At 42.0% G+C, this 21,405-nt stretch overlaps 1 protein-coding gene across 1 annotated transcript in view; it reads left to right on the top strand.

Moving 5' to 3' along the window:
• The first annotated feature begins 5,725 nt into the window (after positions 1 to 5,725).
• Positions 5,726 to 21,405, top strand: part of gpr37b (G protein-coupled receptor 37b) — a 24,547-nt gene continuing 8,867 nt past the window's right edge. Inside the window, exon 1 of the mRNA XM_015958131.3 lies at positions 5,726 to 6,957. Within this exon, the coding sequence (XP_015813617.3) occupies positions 5,926 to 6,957 (1,032 nt within the window). The 5' untranslated portion in view covers positions 5,726 to 5,925. The remainder of the gene's footprint in view (positions 6,958 to 21,405) is intronic.

Genomic DNA, 21,405 nt, shown 5'->3' with positions numbered 1-21,405 from the left:
CACCAGCACATGGAAAATGTAGCTCCAGGCTAAAAGACTAATTAAGTGTCCGGCTCTCCAATGAATCATTTGAACAACTTTCTCATAGAAAAATAAATCAAAAGGCCGTGGAGGTGTAAATAATTTAGATGAGTTTAAATTCTGTTCGTGCTCCTGAATTCCTAGCGTGTGATCAAACTAAGAGCTTCGATGGTTCCTGAGGACTTGATTCATTCTGGTTTTCTTAGCTTTTTGTCTGTTTCTGGCAGCATCTAAAGATGGGAGAATTAGGATTCCTCTAAAGGAGAATTTTTGCAGTTTTAAGAAAAAATTCAGACTCCAGCGGCGTCCAATATCCAGAGATTGCTTCCTGCTAGGGATGCACCGATACCAGCATTGGTATCGGTTAGAATTAACCGATACCAATGCAGTTGCTTGAAAGTGGCTTCACTGTAACTTGTCATTTCTGTTCACCTAAAATTTATGTTTTGTGATAATGTCTATTAATATATGGGGGCGACGGTGGCACAGGAGTTAAGTGCTCACCCCGTCATCGGAAGGTTGCAGATTCGAGCACCGCTCAGTCTGTCGCTGTCGTTGTGTCCTTGGGCAAGACACTTAACCCGCCTGGTCTGCTGGTGGTGGTCGGAGGGACTGGTGGCGCCTGTGCTCGGCAGCCTCGCCTCTGTCAGTGCGCTCCAGGGCAGCTGTGGCTACATCGTAACTCATCGTCACCAGCGTGTGAATGTGTGTATGACTGATTGTGTTGTAAAGCACCTTGGGGGGTTTCAGGACTCTAGATGGCGCTGTACTAAATACAGGCCATTTACCATTTTAACAAATTTTATTTTTATCAACCTCACAGTCTTTTCCTGTTTCCTGTCAGAGCACAAAATAAAACCTGTATTTCAATTCATTGCGTTTTTTTATTTTCATTTTTTAGTGTGCGTGATAGAAGTATCGGTGTTGTAATCGGTATCGGCGCATACTCAGATCCAAGTATCAGTATCGTATCAGTTTGGAAAAATGTGGTATCGTTGCATCCCTACTTCCTGCAATTCAGTTTATTTAAATAGCGCCAAATCACGACAAGAGTCGTCTCAAGGCACTTCACACAGTAAGCATTCCAATACAGGTCAGTTCATTAAGCCAATCAGTGAAAAGTTTCCTATATAAGGAACCCAGCAGATTGACACTAGTCGGTGACCCAGCATCGAGTCACTGACTAGTGTCAGTGTCTTTACACAACACGTTCTCACACCTGAAGCATCCAAAAATGACACTAGGTGACCAAGCGACCAAGGCGGCGTGCTGTGCCAGAGCTTTTTCCGACTGCCGTGGGAAAACGGAGATTTCACCAAATTCTGACCTTTACCCTCTTGCTATTTAACCTTCCCCTCACCCCCATCCTAACTTGAACCCTTTTGCACATTCAAAACTTTGTTTCTAGTTGTATAACGTTCCTCTCAAACACGGTTAACGGGAAGTTTAGAATGAGAAACTGGGTTAAGGTAAGGATGGGGGTGAGGGGAAAGTTTAAATAGCAAGAGGTTAAATGTCAGTGAAATGTGCGCTTTACTGCGGGCGTCGGAAACCCACGCTCTGGCACAGCACGTCGCCATGTACAGGAAACAAACATTTGGTCACCTAGCGTCATTTTTCGACGCTACGAGTGTGATAATATGTTGCTTTACAGCAATCCTCATACTAAGCAAGCATGCAGTGACAGTGGAGAGGAAAACTCCTTTTTAACAGGAAGAAACCTCCAGAGGATCCTGGCTCACTATAAGCAGCCATCCACCACGACCCACTGGGGATCGAGAAGACAGAGCAGACACACACACACACACACACACACACACACACACACACCATATGTACGCAGTATTACTATGGCTACATTGTTATTTCTTAGTAGATATTCTATTTAGCAAAACATAAACTTTATTGTCGTTATCTGATTTATTCTATAATTAATTCAACAGATGAACCAGTAGTAGCACGTTCCATGTCAAAGACAGTACAATGTTATTACAGAGAGACTGAAATTATGCTAATTGTACATTTAAAAATTGATTAAACAAACTTCCATCAGTTAGCATATTTGAATGAAGTTTGTATGAAGAAAACACAGTAAGATGACAAAATCTGCTCCTTTTTCATCATTCTTACATTCATGATACAACTTCTAATGCAAATAAAACAAAGAATAAAAGATTTTAAAACTTAACCATAAATGGTGGCATGAGCAATGAATGTGTTTTGGATGTTAAACAAAAAGAAAGTTAAAAATGACACAAAGTTGGGATCTTCAGGCACAGTGACAAGTATAAAAGTGTGTGTACGTGTGTGTATAATTCATTCTGCAACCTGTACACAATAAACTCATTAAATCTTTATAGCCCTAACTTCCTCCTCCAGCTGATTTCATGCCCTACTAAACTCGAGACTATTCCACGTGCACGTACGTGCATGTGTGTGTGTCCCCATAAGTCCTGCTACTGCACAAGTGCACTTAACCCCTTCCTAGTTTTTATTTCATGTGTTTACACGCATGATGTGTGCCCTTTTAATGTCCCTCTGCGTTTAAACCATAGAGTTTTGTCATGCATGAGTTCAGCTCTTTACTTTATCTCCACCCACACACGTCAAAAGACAGCGTCTCTGCGGACCGCGTGCACAATAGACATGATAATTACATGTGAAGTGTTGCCCCGTCCCTTCCAGCTGATAAAAACTCTGCTGTGAGTTGCAGTGGGTAATATTCAAGGTCACGTAGACAGCGCTGTGTGAAGCTCGTAGTGCGTGAAGCCTCACAGATGCTGCATATTTACTGTGTGATTAGCTGTGCCAGGATTTGCACACATTACAATTAATATGGTAAAAATTAAAAGCTTAATTTTTGGAAATGCACAACTTGTTGGGCGCTTGCATCCTGCAGAGGAAGGTTGCATTTCAGCATCTAAAGTAAACCTTATGATAGAGGTGGTTAAACAGAAATTGCATTAATAATAAGTTTTGCTCCTTTGAAGTGTTTAGAGCTAAAACGGTTAGACAGAAGTGACAGGATCATCAAATCAAGTTATTTCTCCTCATATGTTGAGCTCCTCCCTCATGATGAAATCTGACTCAACACATGTGCACGTGCAGCTCCCTGACTGGGATTGGCTCCACTCACTTATTATTATGTCACTAAATTAACGTCTACCAGGGCCCTCTTCATCACTCACAGCAGACATGTTTGCTCGTGGAAGAAAAATTCCCGAAAATTGCTAGATTGAGAATAGTGAGTGGATAAAATCTCTGCGTTCACGTTTGCAGGATGCCGGGTCTGAACATCTTGCACATTCCCTTCATCCCACAAGGTTGCAATTTGTGGTCTGCGCCTCCAGCAGTGAGTCCATTTACAGGACTCCGAGTGCTCCTGACATAATACGCACACTTCATTATGCCTGGAGGGTCTGCTGGATTATTGACCCAACTCTGCTCATAAAACACTTATTCTATGGGTTTAGATGTGTTTAATCAAAGAAGCCACACTCTAAATATGATTACATGAGCAAGTAGTTGTCACCCTGGGGTCCCTATATCCCCCCAAGGGGGTTCCCACAGTTTTATCCGCGCTGAGGTGGTGAAGTTCAGTTACCAAGATAGTTTTTGTAAAAATTCCATTCGTGAGATCCCAATAACACACTCAGTACTACAATCAGAGCTCTGTACGAGAGTTATAACTCTGTACATCGGTATGAGTTTGTAATGAATCACCTTTAATGTGTGTGTGTGTGGGGGGGGGGGGGGGGGGGTTCTTGTCTTGGATGCAGACAAGGAGCTTCCTCAAGGATACCACTGTTCTAGTTCACTGGATAACTTTTTCTAGTGGCTTCGACCGTAGCTGGCTAATTGCTTCTCTTGGCTGCTGCTTTTTCTGTCATCAATAAAACCCTTTAAGTCATACACATCATTTTATTCCAACTAAATATTACACTTAGGTGTACACGCCAAAAAGAAAATGATTTTTTAAATCTTTTTTTTTTTGCATTTCTCCTTTTTTCCCTTTTTTTATTAATGTAGGGAAAGAAAAACACGAGTTAAACTTTTTAGTCAAGCTTTACTATTGTTCAGAATTTTATTTATTTGTTTGTTTGTTTATTTATTTATCTAAAATATGTTCTGCCAAGTGGTTGACCCGACAGGTTGAAGGGTTTAAATTATTTGCCAGCACTCCATAAACCCATCACACACACACACACACACACACACACACACACACACACACACACACACACACACACACACACACACACACACACAGTTAAGTTTTTCCTTGCAGAAAATGTATAAGTTGTGTACTCGTCAAGTATCAACCATGTGTGTAATGTGTGTTTATAAAACAGATCATATATATTTAATGTGTGTGATGCTCAGAATGAAGCTATTTGCAGAACACACACAATGTGGTGTTGTTGTCAGAGTTTAGTGTTCATGCAACAGCAGCTCCCTAATTGGACCACAGTGTCCAAGTTCTCCTTCTGTGTGCATCATACAGCCACAGCGGTTGTCTGTTCAATTTCCTTTGAACGTTTTAAAAGACAAGATGTGTGGAATTGTTTGCAAAAACGACAACAGTGAAATCAGCATCTTTGCTTGATTTGGAGCAAATTTAGGTTCTGTTTTATTTCTAATAATTACAAACAAAACCTTTGAATTTATACTTTTGAAAATATTTACAAATGATAAAGGATACTTGTTTGCATTATAAACATAAACAGCCATGTTCTAAAATAATTAAGCATAACTGAATCAGCACTAAACTAATATCGTTCATCTTAATTGAAAAGTCGCATTAGTTAAAGTTCAGCGTCTCCTTTTGTCAGCATGTAAATATTGGATGCTTTCAGAGTGATGCTGTTATTAGGGCTCAGCACACAATCAATAATCATATCTCCCTGCTAGGACGAGCCCAGACAACAAATAAAGATCACTTTCAGTAAAGATCTTGCTCCAGGACATGATTGTTGAGGATTTGGTGCCCTGGACTGAGGTGAGACGTGTGCAGCAACAAGGAAAAGGCAGCTTTATAAAGTTGGAAAGCGTCTTGGGTGTGAGGTGCAGGCTGTGTGAAATGATGAAAACATCAAACCCTTTCGGTGTGTCCGATAATTGGTTTTAAATAAATCTAAACCTGGATCAGAAGTCACAGCGCCGCCTGTGCGTAAAAATGACTGAACAACTGCGATATGCTTATTAGCGCGTCTTCTCGGGCGTGGCAGGCTTTTCTGCCGGAGGGGCGGAGGGTGGAGGGGGAGGTTGCAGCCGTACTCCGCTTCAGGGCTGCTGGATGCTCCGTGATGGATGAGAGATGACAGATCGGGGTTAGCCGCCAGGGGAGTCCGTTTTCCTCCAGCGCACGGTCCAACCCGAGCAGGAAGCGAAAGAGGAGAGGAATCGGTCGCAGGAGGAGGAAAAGCCGAGCCTCCTCCTCCTCCTCCTTCCCTCCGTTTGACTCTCCCTCCTCTCCACTTGAGTGCATCACAGTCCAGCGGGGTTTTGCACGGACTGCACCGCATTGCTGATTCTGCTGTCGCCGACCCAACCCTGTGAAGGACCGCTGCAGGCTCGGCTTTGATCCACACCTGCAAACTTGGACCTTTAGGAAATGCAACGATTTCTCCTTTCCTCCCCTCTCTGATCCGGGTTTCGGTTCACTGCTCTGCTCGGTGATGTAAAGACTTGGAGCTGCGCTTTGGGGATATCGCAGCGGCACCGCGCAAGCATGCACAACTGACTGGGATTTTACAAGTTTGTGGAGCTCATGTCGCAAATGCAGCACGGATCCAGACATGTATGGTGCTGTTTCCAACACGGGTGTGAGGAAGATCTCCCGGCTACCATGAAGGTCTGATGATGCACCCGTGAGGACTTGAACCGCGCCATAATCTCTGGATCATGCAGATTATGCAGCCTGGGACGCTGGTTGTGTTACTGGCCCACACACACGTGCTTTTATCCCTTAGAAACGATGAAAGTAAGGAGAGCAGAAGCAGCACCGCGTCCTCCAGTGGGACTTTTCACGAGCGGCCCCAGGAGAGTCACCAAAGCAAAGCCCGGGACCGTGCGCTCCCGGCGGGCAACGCCACAGGTGCGTCCTCAGCGGAGCTGCAGGCGCCGCGGCCGATCATCAGAGGGACCCTCAACTCCACTCACCCCTCGCGGAGGGTAATTGGGGGGGAAATTAGGCGAATCGGGCACAACAAACGCGACTTGAATAGGACCGTGACACCCTTGGAGGATATCAGCGGCGTCTCGCACTGGGACGCGACGCGCCGCCATAATAGGAGGATAAAGTTGCTCAGTAGTACGGGGACGCCGGCAGGTGGACACTACAATGCAGCTAAGCCTTCTTCAATAGATGAAGCGGGTCCAGAGGAGGGTGATAAGTACATAAGAGGCACAAAGGACGGACAGAAGAAAGCGGGGAAGAGGGGGAGAAACCGGCAGAACAAAAGCTCCGGGGTAGTGGTGCAGCCTCACGCGTCGCCGTGGGAACCCATCCCCAAACCGGTGGCCCTCACCTCCACCGACCTCCCCTTCGACCTTTTTACCAGGAAGTCTGAGTTCTTCACATTCAGAGAGGAGAACCCCTGGGACGCCACACCAATCACCCCTCCCGGCTCCCAGGATTTTGGGGACGAGATCAAGAACCCTTTCTACCCGGTGACGAGTGAAACTTTCGGCGCGTACGCGATCACGGGCGTCTCCGGCGTCATCTTCCTGGTCGGCATCGCGGGCAACATTGCCATCCTGTGCATCGTGTGCCAGAACTACTACATGAAGAGCATCTCCAACTCCCTACTGGCCAATTTGGCTGTCTGGGACTTTGCGCTCATCCTCTTCTGCCTTCCCATGGTGGTTTTCCATGAGCTGACAAAGTCCTGGCTGTTGGGAGAATTCACCTGCAAGGTGGTGCCATACGTGGAGGTAATTTCATTGGGTCTGTTTTATTGGTCTCATTTTTGCATTTCCAGTTTGATTTGCCTAATCAGTGTCACTTATCAGCCTCGGCAGTCTGTGATCGCACCTCTGAAGTGGAGAGAAACATCATCTATTAGCTTTTGGTTTGACAAGTAGATTTCCCTCTTGGGGGTGCATGTGTGGGTATTTGAGTCAAACTATAAATTGTGTTTTATTTTAAAGACCCTGTAAACGCAATCCTATATCACCATGACCTCCAACACAATCTCACCTCTTAAAGAGCTGCAGAAGCTTTTTACACAGTAATGATTCCTTCTCTTTGTCCCTTTAGCTATGGTGTCATATGCACACCAGTATGGCTAGCAAGCCCTCTCTGTTTACAATAAAAAATGTTCAAATACCTAATAAACAAAAACGTTTAATAAAGCAGTTTATTACAGCCCCATTTGATTTAATATGTCTTTAGTGTCTTAAGTGATTGATAGGTGTCCGACCACGCCCCCTCGATCTGTTTCTTATTGAGGCTAATAATGTGTCAGCCGTCAGTCTTAGGGCTGTCCAGTCAGGGTGGACAAGCAGCAGCATGCCTTTGGGGTGAGTTTATGTCTGGGACAGACATCAACATAAATATATGGACAATGGGTTTCCATAGCCTCCAATAACAAGTTTTTCTGCTAAAATGGGAGGTGACCACCACCGCCATTTTGACCGTGTCACAGGTTCCGTCAAGCCCAAACAATTCCATAAAAGGGAAGAGAGGAGGAGCTGAGGGTGGGGCTGTAAGGCTGGGATCGACTGACGAGACCCAGTCGAACTAGCTACAAGCTAACCTGAAGCTAACCCAAAGCTAACGTGGAGGTGGGAGCTAAGCTAACAGAGGTAGCAACCTAGATACAACCGGAGTTAACTGTGCACAACACCAGAGCTTCTGAGTCAGAGATACGCCGGGCTGACCGCTGGGTAAAACCGGGTGGAACACAGAGGTCTCAGAGACCTCCACAGGTGCCTATCTCCAGCGGTCAACAGGCAATCAGGCGGGGAACACCCTGGACAGAGAGTCAGTCCATCGCAGGGCAACACAGAGACACACAGGACAAACAACCATGCACACACACACTCACACCTAAGGACAATTTAGACAGACCAATCAACCTAACAGTCATGTTTTTGGACTGTGGGAGGAAGCCGGAGTACCCGGAGAGAACCGGTATCATAGTTCAAACTCTTATTGGGCCACCGGACAGGCTTTGTTGACTCTGTTCTGTAAAGGGACATCATGTTTAAGAAGGTTGTCTTTATTTGAAATGGATTCTGTCTCTGTTTGGATTATTACATCTATTAAAAATCTGCTAGCCCTCTACAAACATCACCCCCACCCACTAAAGCCCATCTAAGGGGTTAAAAGTTGCTCTGAAGACCTGTTAACACTGAAGGAGACTAAATACGAGAATATGTTTAGGAAAATGTCAGTCTGAAACGATTTAAGTGATATTTCAGATCTTAAGTTGGGCTTCTGTGGGGAAGACATGAACAAGTAGCATCTTATCTGTTGCAGATATCTCAGAAAGCTTCTTAGAAGATCAGAGCTATCACTTTAAATGAAAATATGTTGTGGGATAAAAGCAACAGATGGTTTATTGACGGGGAGAGTCTGACTTTTACTGGAAAAACATATGATCAGATTAATCAGCTGTGGGCTTTCAAAGTGCCCCATAATAAAGTGATAATACGATGAACAGAGGCCATAAAAGAGCATGGTGCAGTCACGTTTAAACATCTCCTCCATGTTTTCTTGTTTTTAATTATTTTCTAGCATTCACCAGCACCAGTAAACATTTAGTTTTTGCTGTTCTTTCATCTTTATTCTCTTAACTGACCAGATGCACCAAATCGTTTCCTAGGATTGACCAATATTCAGCGTGATTGCCTCAATCATCAATCCTCAAATTCAAAACTCAAAAATGATTTTTGTTTTGTTTATGAATGCGCCAAAATAAAGCAGCTATAAAATATTTCCCAGTATGTAGTTGAACCATAGTTAAATGCTAATTTATGGTGATAGTAACAGATCTCTTTTGTGGGAGTTTCCACTCACAGGAGCACTGTTTTTTAGCTGATCAGGAATTACTTGTTAATAAATAAGTAAAAAGTATTCATTCATTCGTTGGTTAAAATCATAATTGGTTAAATCTGTATCAGCAGGTCAGAGCGGCACTAAAGCCCTACCATCAGCCCTCAATTATGGAATTGTTGCATCTTTTACTGAAAGAACATTTTGGGTTCCTCCGGAGCGAGAAAACAAAAGAAGCTTTTTTCTCTGCTGGTTTTAGCATTTGTGTCTCTGCAGCTGTTCTGTTCTCTGTGTGGCGACACAACACAATGCCAGATTTTGTTCTTAGGTTTGAAATTTCTGCTCTTGAACAAATCTCACGCCATTACACTCGCCCTGCAACAGACAAAAACTCCAATATCTGCCTAAAAAGTGTTTTGAAATAGTTTTGTTGGCTTTTTAATTAAAGATGTTGCCAAGAATCATCAGACACACCCTGCTCACCTGACAGTAAGATGTATTTGTGAAGTGAAACCTATAAAACTAAAGATCCAATCACAGCATCCTCTAGTCCTTCTAAAACAGTATTTTATTTATATTGAACACATATATTACAGAGTCTGCTGCATTAAAGGTAACTTTTTCAGAATTTTTTTATCATTTTCTTGAGCCAGTATGTGCTAAAATGTCCCTTTACAGGGTTAATGAAATGTCCCTCAGACCCCCCACAACCCCCTCTGCCAGAAGACCAGCTTTGCAACTTCAGAGTGGTGGGCCGCTAACTGTTGGGTTTAGTAAAGTGGAGCTGGCATACCAGCGCCGGAGTCTGCTTCCATGTTTTAGATCATGAACACAGCTGATGTGTTGGATTTTGTGACGAATCACTCCTGTAGACACTAAGGAAGGCTGGGGAGCCATTTCAGCTCTTAGATTAAGGTGTTAAAAAGAGGAAGGCACAGCAAGAATATGGTTTCACTAAATGAACACTAGGTGGTGCTAAAAGCAAGCCCAAACTGCCAAGTCTCCCTTTATTATGGATGTTGCTTTGTGGCAAGAGGTTATGATCCAAACACCTTTTGACTTCTTGTGTTATTTTAGGATGAGATGGAAATGGTGCCCTCCTTGTGTTGTTACATATCAGCTTCATGATCCTATCCAACAACCTAAATAACAGTGTGGCGACCAAGCGGGGGATCATCTGTCTTCAGGTGTTTGTTTTATTTTTCATGTGCAGATGCATTTATGTCGACATGTGCATAGGATCCCGTCTGTGTTTATTTGAGTCTGTGCACACGCATGTGTCAAAACAGGCCATGAGTAACGCAGCCTGAGGCCAACGTTCTCCCCGTGGAACATTCAGTGATGCACGCACGAACACACACACACACACACACACACACACACACACACACACACACACACACACACTCAATAGGAAGTGACTTCATTCTGCACTTAACCCAAACTGAGTCATGAGGGCAATTAGCATTCGGGAGTATAGACTCAGTTGTGCATGTGTTTATGTACTTTAAAGGTGCACGCTTCATCACAGACTCATATAGATAATGCATGAGTGTCTGCTGAGAGGACGTAGCCTCCTAGGGTGCAGAATTCAGTAAACTGTGTTTTATTTAGCGTTCAGTGGAGAGTGGGACTTTTGACTGAGATGTTAGCAAACAGAGCTGGAAACAAAAAAAAGCTGGACATGTTGCGATATAGGGATGTGTATTGGTGAAATTCTGGCGATACGATACGTACCACGATACAGGGGAGACGGTGCAATATTTTACAATATTATGAGAAACCTTTAGGAAGAAGATATTAGCAATTTTTAACTGAAATTATTGTGGGAAAATTCAATAAGCAGCCCAAACTGATACGTAACATGTTTAACATGAGGTATCTGAACCATAATGGAGGGATTTACATTTCAGTGGTGGAAACAAAACCCGTTGCACACTGCTGCCAACTAGCGGTCGGTGTTAGGATTGCAAGAAAATAAAATAAAACACACAGAAGGTTGCATGTAAATTCTTCTAAATATTTGATATAAAATTGCAGGAAAAAATATTGTAATATATTGCCATATCAATACAGGTGCTGGCCAGTAAATTAGAATATCATCAAAAGGTTGAAAATATTTCAGTAATTCCATTCAAAACGTGAAACTTGTACATTATATTCATGCAATGCACACAGACCAATGTATTTCCGATGTTTATTACGTTTAATTTTGATATTTATAGGTGACAACCAATGAAAACATCAAATCTGGTATCTCAGAAAATTAGAATATTCTAAAGGCCAATGAAAAAATGTTTGTTTCTCTAATGTTGGCCAACTGAAAAGAATGAACATGAAAAGAATGTGCATGTATAGCACTCAATACTTAGTCGGGGCTCCTTTTGCCTCAATAACTGCAGTAATGCGGCGTGGCATGGACTCGATCAGTCTGTGGCACTGCTCAGGTGTTATGAGAGCCCAGGTTGCTCTGATAGTCGTCTTCAGCTCCTCTGCATTGTTGGGTCTAGCGTATTGCATCCTCCGCTTCACAATACCCCATAGATTTTCTATGGGGTTAAGGTCAGGCGAGTTTGCTGGCCAATCAAGGACAGGGATACCATGGTCCTTGAACCAGGTGCTGGTGGTTTTGGCACTGTGTGCAGGTGCCAAGTCCTGTTGAAAGGTGAAGTCTGCATCCCCATAAAGTTGGTCAGCAGCAGGAAGCATGAAGTGCTCTAAAACTTCCTGGTAGACGGCTGCATTGACCCTGGACCTCAGGAAACAGAGTGGGCCAACACCGGCAGATGACATGGCACCCCACACCATCACTGACGGTGGAAACTTTACACTGGACCTCATGCAACGTGGATTCTGTGCTTCTCCGCTCTTCCTCCAGACTCTGGGTCCTTGATTTCCAAAGGAAATGCAGAACTTGCTTTCATCAGAAAACATAACTTTGGACCACTCAGCATCAGTCCAGTCCTTTTTGTCCTTGGCCCAGGCGAGACGCTTCTTGCGCTGTTTCATGTTCAAGAGTGGCTTGACACACGGAATGCGACACCTGAATCCCATGTCTTTCATGAGTCTCCTCGTGGTGGTTCTTGAAGCGCTGACTCCAGCTGCAGTTCACTCTTTGTGGATCTCCCCCACATTTTTGAATGGGTTTGTCGTCACAATTCTCTGCAGGGTGCGGTTATCCCTAGAGCTTGTACACTTTTTTCTACCACATTTTTTCCGTCCCTTCGCCTGTCTGTTAATGTGCTTGGACACAGAGCTCTGCGAACAGCCAGCTTCTTTAGCAATCACCTTTTGTGTCTTGCCCTCCTTGTGCAAGGTGTCAATGATTGTCTTTTGGACAGCTGTTAAGTCAGAAGTCTTCCCCATGATTGTGGTGCCTTCAAACAAGACTGAGGGACCTTTTAAAGGCCTTTGCAGGTGTTTTGAGTAAATCAGCTGATTAGAGTGGCAGCAGGTGTCTTCTATATTCAGCCTTTTCAGAATATTCTAATTTTTTGAGATACCAAATTTGGAGTTTTCATTAGTTGTCACTTATGAATATCAAATTTAAATGTAATGAACATTGGAAATACATTGGTCTGTGTGCATTGCATGAATATAATGTACAAGTTTCACGTTTTGAATGGAATTACTGAAATATTTTCAACCTTTTGATGATATTCTAATTTACTGGCCAGCACCTGTATGTTCTTAGATCCCTTTTGCAATATTTCACATGAGAATCAGAGTCATGTAGGTGAGAGACTCATCTTCTATGGATTTGTTTCGGTGGCAAGGTGCAAACATTTATACAAGTCAGGCAGTATATAGATTAGGATACATCAAAAATAATCAACAGGAAACAAAGCAAGAAAATCAACCAATCATAAGCATTGGAGTTTAGGTGACTGGTGCACACCTATGCGGTCTAAAGGTTATTGGTTGGTCAGGAGTCTTATGGAAGCGGACAAGAATCTGCTTTTGTGGTGTGATGTTTTAGGGAGTATCAAGATTAGTACCTTCATCCAAAACCTGCCATATTGAGTCCTAGCATGTGTACTGCCCTCTGGTGGACGATTTAATGGTGGAAATGTAATTTGGTTTATTTATTACTGTTTTATTTTATAATTACATAATTAAATAAATCGGATTATCATATAGTTGTTAAATTAACATCAGCCAATAAATATTTCCGTTTAAAAAATTGATTTTAAAAAAGGTTAATTTTTCTAAAGTCTGAAAAGGAGTTAAAATTTCAAATATGATTTGTGTTTGTGAAATAATACACATTCCAAATGTTGGAACTAGTGCAAATAGAAGAAAATACACAGAAATATTATTAAATGTTAAATGTTGAACATATTTTATAGTGAGGTTGAGACGACCAATGGCTGAACATTTTGCATGAAGTCTTAACAGAAATATGTTTTGTAGTACGAAGGTCAGATTAATTTAATTGTTGTATTTTTCTAAATTAGCAGGAATTGCTTAGTGAATGCCACTTAGATCTGACAGATGATGTTTTTTATTTATTTATTGTGTGACAAGAGAAGAAAAGAGCCATAACAGTTTGTATGATACTGTTGTTTTAGGGAATGCTGTAAATCCGTTCAATATTCCGCACAACCGCAGACAGATGAAAGACAGTAGGTGAATCCTGTTATTGATGCTGAGGGTCAGAGTGACAGACAGGAGGAGGAAGAAGGTCAGTGAATCAATGAGAACTTTATTCAGGAAGTTCTTTCATGGATTTCAACTGTCTGTTCCAGTTTGTTTGAATTGGCTAAGAGAAACATGACCACCACTGACTCTGTTTGCTTTGCAACTTTGATGTTTTATCTCCACAAACAACACAAACCTGAAGAAATTCTGCAGTGTGGTGGAGTTGCTAATGATAACAGTTAGCTTCTACTAGCTGGGACGTGCTCTGCTTTCTTCTGGATGCTAAACCAACAACAGCCTTTCCCGTCACACATCAAGATGGGCGAGTTCATGAATGTTAAGTGACACTGTGACGTAGATCTGTCAGGTTTTTCTGAGCCAAGCATTTTTACGTCTGTTTTCTATTATAAACTGATGCAGGATATAGGTGTAGGAGAATATTTTCATGGTCAGCCTGGATGTTGAACTCAGAGTGACCGATCATAATCAGAAATATTCTTTAAAAAATGTTTTCAGTGAAGTTGACCGACATTATGAATAATGAGTGAAATTCTAACTTTATAATTTCTATATTTGTAATAAAAAGTGGTGCAAAAGCCAACATTTTACCTCATGCATATTTAATTGAGTGCAAAGCTCTCATTATTTAGCCCAGTTTCTAAAAATCTATGCGATCAGTTTGACCATTTAGTTTGTGCAGCTTGCATCTGACTTCCCTTGTGTGTGCTACAATAGCCTGCAGTCAAACTCTGTGCTGTCTCTACTGAGGAGCAGCAGGCAGAGAGAGAAACTGACTATTGTAGGATTGCATGAAAGAGGCTGAAAAATGAGAGAATAAATTGGTGAAAGAAAAGAAAGAGTGAGAGCAAAATGGATTGGTCTGCGTGGAGCCTCAGAGGGACCGAGGTAGACCCATGTATATTATTGAAATTGGTGGTAATGACAGGACATAAACCTAAGTGACAGGCGCTATTTAGACTCACCAACTTAAAAGAAGTGAGTCAAAGTCACAACTTTGGTATGTTAGGCTGTGGAATGTTTCATAATAATGGATTATTTGTTGAAGGTGTAGTCGGGAAGAGAAGCGTTCTAAGTTTTAGTATCATGATATTGTGTCACAATTTACACAGTGTTATAAATACTTGATAAAATAAAATGATTGAGCCTGCAGTATAACTGGGTCTTCCAGTATAATTATAGTATACTTTTATTTGTCTCAGTTATCATGTTTATAAATCATTATGTTGGAAAAGTTATTGAGTTCAGCATCAGCTGTATAACAAATATGAAATAGGCTAATAATGGTCAGAAGTGCAAAAACATGAATGGCTTTGCCCCATGCTCTTATTGTGAAGGAATTTTCAAGAAAAGAAAGTCTGTTTGATATACTGTTAGTAGAGTTTTAGTACTTGAGAATGATCTCAATACCAACATTTTTGTTTCTTGGTCTTGTTTTGCTATGGCAAAAATGTGTGCCCTAACCCTTACCCCAACCCTTACCCTAACCATAACCCTGAAACAAACATAAACATTTTGCACATAATATTTTCAAAAATTATATTTATGCAAAACATACATTTTTGGTGCCAGGGTGGTTATGGTTAGGGTGAGGATTATTTCTTGTGATACAGACCATTTAAAACTGGTAACCGTTCCATTCCTGATTAAACTTTTCTTTTCTCAACCTTTTAAGTTACAAAATCAAACCTTCACCATGAATCGGATCATTGAGCCCTTATGGGGAATCCTGGAGCTGTTCCTTTTATGCAGAATGTCCATGAATTAGGTCCAGTCTGCACATCCTTTTTCATTCATGTCTGTTTGTCATATATAAGTACCACACACACACACACACACACACACACACACACACCCACAGCCTACGTGTGCTGATCCTCCAGATGGATGGGTTGGCCTTGCTGCTACTGATCACTGCCTGAGGCTCTTCTCCCCCTCCGTCTCTTTGCATCAGCTATCTGTGATTAGAAACAAGTCTCAGGGGGAAGACACACACACACACACACACACACACACACACACACACAACCACACACATATTTTTCCACTGAGATGGCTGTATGTACTCATAAATTATGAACTACATAATTTTGTACACAAACACTTAACTTTACACCCATTTCCTTCTTTTAAACCCACTTTGACAGACAAGTGAATGATGGTTCATTGTAGTATATAAATAATTCTTGGTAATTAGTGGCTCGACCAGGGCTCAATTTAAGCTGGAAATTGCCTGAACAAGATTCGGGAACTGTCTTATTTTGAAAGGACCGTTCCGGCAACTGTCTGCTAGGATCCGGTGTTACGTCGATATGTGTTCCCCCCTTCGAGATCTGTTTCTTTTGCAAGCTTAACCCTAACCCTAACCCAATCACAAAAAATAATCCTCACCCTAACCCTTACCCTAACCATAACCACCCTGTCACCAAAAATTCATGTTTTGCATAAATATAATTTTTGAAAATATTATGTGTTGCATCATTTTTATGTTTGTTTCAGGGTTATGGTTAGGGATGCTTCAAACTCGCAGCTGGGTGCAAAATAAACAGATCTCGAGGGGGGATCACATATCAACGTAACACTGGGAACGTTTGATTTACAAATTAAGCACTGCGCTAAATGTTATGTAAAGTTCATTCAGTCAGCTTTTGGACAAGTAGACTTTTTATGTGATTGCACGCGTTGAAGTTAAGGAGGATAAGGTGTGGAGCAGCTCAGCATGTTGCCAGTTGTCTCAGACTAGAACCCATATGAGAGCCTTTGAATTTCCTCTTAAGGGACACTTTCAGACAGGAGTCACTGACCTGGAATGGGACTCTTCCAGTGCCTGTTGTACGCTAAGTATGTTGTGAAAACCTGCCACAGGTTGATGTGTAATTTAACGGAAGAGAAATTTATTGGCTGGAAGAAAGGGTCTCAGACTTGCAGGACTGAGACAGAAGCAATAACATGTTGCTTTTAATTCAATGAAATGAAAGTCAGGAGCACTCCATTTGTCATTGGAGCTTTGTGCATATGTTGGAGCAGTATTGATTTTTTTCTCATCTGGCTGTCATTTTTAAAGAAATATATATATATATATATATATAATTAGCTTTTATAGCCCTCTAGGAAATACCGTGAACAGTTATATTATAGAGTGAGTTTATTACAAGTTGGAATGGACTGTCAGACATGGCCTCGGCTTGAGTTTGTACCTGTAGATGAAGGTTTTCAGTTTTTCATAACAAGCCAGCCCTTTGTGCTGGAAATGTTCAGATGCATTAGTGAAGTCTGCAGAGGACAGATTCATGTGGATGTTTTTGTCTTTCCAGAGTAAAACAGTACAGAAGAAATTAAAGCAGGTGAAAGGTGCTGGCTGTGTTTTGGTGTTTATCTGCATACAAAGTCATGTAAGCATCCTTCATACACACTCGACCCAGTTCATGGCGGGGGGGGGGGGGGGGGGGGGGGGTAAACACACCTTTAATACCGTAGCTACCTGTCTATTATGACCAGTCCACATCATTATCAATCCAATGCATGCTAAGTCCAAGTGCAGTACATTTTTACTGCTGATTGTAAACAATCATAATTAAAATGATTGTTTTTATTTCTATTTTTTACACTCTTAAGTCAGAGGTCACCAACCTTTGTGAAGTTGAGAGCTACCTAATGATCACAGTACTGACCTTTTAACTAGAATAGGTTTGGGTTTAACTAACCTTCATGTATAATTTACATATTTTAAGGCTTTTTAACAATATCATTTTCAAATCTGTATCAAAGCAAGTGTGATTACTAAAAATCTCTTTTCCCTTTGGGTGTGTCCCCTCAGCGTCTCCAGAGCCTGATCCTATCCATCTTCGTCACTCCCAAAGAGAACCTCAACATCTTGAGCTCTGCAACCTGTAGTTCTGCTTCCTCATGGACATTATCCCCATACCAGACAACATGGCTGCTCACACTACTGTCTACACCAGGGGTGTCAAACTCATTTTAGCTCAGGGGCCACATTGAGGGAAATCTAGTCCCAAGTGGGCCGACTGGTAAATTAAAAAAAAACTTCAGATTGTTTTCTTTGTTTTAATACAATCAATATAAAACAAGGCTGGAGCCTGAGGACAGTGTAGTACAAGTACACCTGAAGTGTACTTGAAAATTTGAAAAAAATAAATAAATCAACAAATAAAAAAAACATTCCTTAGTTATTCAAAGAGCTTACAGATCACATGGCTAGATCAGTTCCATGCAGCACTTAAAGTATATTTAACTCATTTTATTTACATCTTTTAGCTTTCACCAGCACATCAATATCAGGAGTCACATCCTGAGTGGCAGCCAACTTCAGGATGTGATTCAAGTTCTTGTGTGAGCCTTGAGCGCTGCTTTGTTTTATTTATACTCATTAGAGAAAACTTGCTCACAATGATAAGTTTATTTTCACTCTACATTGTAAAGTATGAAAATAAAGTTCACACAACCGTCTCGCGGGCCGGATTTAACCCGCTTGCGGGTCGGATGCGGCCCGCGGGCCGCATGTTTGACACCCCTGGTCTACACCTTTCCTTTCATTCTTGCTGAATTTTTTTTTATCACACATCTCACCTGGCACTTTTCTCCAAACTTTCCATCCTGCTTCACACACTTCTTCTCTTTTCCACCCTCTCTGCAGCTTTGGACCGTAGATCCTAAGTACTTAAAGGCAAGGCAGCTTTATTTGCATCACACATTTCATACACAGAGGCAATTCAATGTGCTTTCTATCAGAGAGAATAGCACGAACATTAAAATAACGTGACAGCACAATTAAAATGCCCAAATAAACCCAGATCTAATCAAATACACAAATTGATTTCAGATTTAAGAATCAGAAAAAAGACAAAGTTAAAGGCTGAGCAGTTACAGAGCAGCAGGTGAACCCTCTACCTTCCTTACTTCTACTCCGTGTAACATCACCGTTCCAGTTGTGTCCTTCTCATTTACACACATGGATTCTGGCTTGCTGTGACTAAACTCTGTTTGTCTCTTTTCTAGTTCACATCTCCACCTCTCTAGCTTTTCCTCTACCTGCACCCTGCTCTCACTGCAGATCACAAAGTCATCTGAAGACGTCATAGTCCATGTAAATGGTAAATGGCCTGTATTTGATATAGCGCCTTCTAGAATCCTGGAACCCCCCAAGGCGCTTTACAACACAATCAGTCATTCACCCATTCACACACTGGTGGGGATGAACTACAATGTAGCCACAGCTGCCCTGGGGCGCACTGACAGAGGCGAGGCTGCCGAGCACTGGCGCCACCGGTCCCTCCGACCACCACCAGCAGGCAACGTGGGTTAAGTGTCTTGCCCAAGGACACAACGACAGCGACAGACTGAGCAGGGCTCGAACCTGCAACCTTCCGATGACGGGACGAGCACTAGTCTCCTGTGCCACCGTCGCCACACGTAGATGCCTGTCTAACATCATCAGACTGTTCATCATTAAATCAAACAAAAAGGGGCTTAAAGTCAATCCTTGATGCATTCCCACCTCCACTTTGAACTCTTTTGTCACTCCTGCAACACAGGAGCAGGCCAGAAGGTGCCTTATAGGGTTCCTGGGGGCACATATTCTATTCTATTCTATTCTATTCTATTCTATTCTATTCTGTAAATGATTGTTTTCTTTCTTTCTGTTATGCTCTCACTAACCCAACATGCATGTTTCTGATTTGTGGGATGACGCCAGAGTAATGTAGAAGGGGTTTGAACCTGTGACCTTACTACGAGCCTACGGTTCTACCAACAGTATTGTCATTTTATCAAATTCTGTTGAATTAATTTGAATTTGCATTGAAAAATAAATCAGCACGAAAGGTCTGTTACAGTTAAACAGTCTCTGTCAGCAGAACTTCCACTCATTGTGTATAAGTATGAGTTTGTGCAGACACACCATGAACCGGGTCTGTATTCCAGCCCTCATCCCTTCTGTTAGTCCAGAACATGCAGCCGAGCTGACTGATGGCTGCTGTCACAGACCGGACCTGTCTGGTTGAGTCATGGTCTGCTGGAGCATGCACCGGGCCGTTCACTCAACTTAGAATAAATACGACAGGTGGAATCACCCTTTCTCCCCCTGCAACGGTACTTTAAAACTATGGTTTTGGCTTTGCATCGTTGTGCTTCCACATTAGCCCGTTCATCACCTGATAACACCTTTTACCCCTGACAGCGGCCATAGTCGCACAAGCTCTACCGGTCTTTGTTAGACCCAGTCTTTACTGTGAGCCTTTGTGCCACCAAGTGTCAGGATCTTTAGTCAAGAAGTTAATGGGCCGTTATTAAAACAGGAAAGAAAGAAAAGATCCTTCACCTTCTGGGCAAATAGGTTCCTGAATCTAATTGTTGTGTTGTTTTTCTTTCTTTTCTACTGCTCTGCTCTTGGAGGCTGAGGTGGTCATTCTGTATCTGAAATAGAGCAAATTTCCTATTATCTTAAACTTAAAACATTTAAAATGGTGATAGACAACATTCATTATTGATAACTTAACAAACTTGATTTGCTCATTTAACCTGATTATTGTGGTCTGGCTACTGCGGCTGGTTTGAAGAGATCTCACGATGAAGGCAGAGCAAATCTAAAGGTTAATGTCATAATTATAAGCAGGAAAAAGAAAAAGTTTCATTCAGGCATGAATGTGAAACTTTTTGACGTTTTTTGTAATCTTTGAATTTTGAGCTTTTGCTGAAGTTTAAAAGTTTACAAGAAAAAATGAAACTTTTGTCAGCACTTCAGTCATCATCTGATTTTTTTATTTAGTTCATAATTAAATAAAATGTATTTTCAGAGCCATGAGAATGCAGTGGAGTAGATTTCTGGTTCTGATGTGGCTGAGTGGAGGTGTAATGATCCATGAAACGCAGATTAAGAATATGAAAACTGTACCACAGTTATTGTGTGAATATATTCAGTACATGACTGCATCACCAATTATTTCTTTATTGTTTTGGAATAAATTCCTGACATTTCTCACCTGAGGCTATCAGATGAAGGTTTTTTGCCCAGAGGTGAAGTGAACATGACGGGGTATGCTGTAGGGAGCAAATGCCACATCAACATTGTTAATTATTCTAAAGATATCTTTAGACTTTCTGCTCTCCTTCTGTCACTTTGACTCACGCATTTGTTTTTCTGTCATCTTTCTTTTGCATCTTTTCCTCACTCCTCATTGTTTTTCTGTTTCACTCCCTCTTCCACACAAACACCAGCCCCCCCCCCCCCCCCCCCCCCCCCACCCCACCCCACCCTAGCCATGACTCTATCTCATTCCTCATCTCCCCTCTGGTACAAAGTTGCACTTGTTCATCCTGCCCTTGCTGTCCACCGTGAAGCGTTGATCACAGCTGGGGTTGCCGGGCCTCAGTGACAGCCTTTAAACCCGTTCCAGACAGGCTGTTCATGCCATGAAATATTAACGATGTGCAAGCACCTGTGCATGTGTACACAATGTGTAGGTGTGAGTTAGACCATTATTTATTTAGGGCATAAAGACCAGCCTCCTGGGTTTCAGAGGTATTCTGGTCTACCGACAACAGCATCGAGTTATTATGAATTCTTGAATTTAAAATATTAGTTTCAGATCCCAGAACTTCAAGCTTGTTTACTGATTTACTTATCTGACATCAAGTCATGATAGATGGATCATTTCTCTAGCAGGCAACATTGTGACACTTTTGGCTCCAACAGTAAAACAATAGGA

The sequence above is a fragment of the Nothobranchius furzeri genome, chromosome 1 (assembly GCF_043380555.1).
Source record: "Nothobranchius furzeri strain GRZ-AD chromosome 1, NfurGRZ-RIMD1, whole genome shotgun sequence".
Lineage (NCBI taxonomy): Eukaryota > Metazoa > Chordata > Actinopteri > Cyprinodontiformes > Nothobranchiidae > Nothobranchius > Nothobranchius furzeri.
This window is presented reverse-complemented; position numbering and strand designations above follow the sequence as displayed.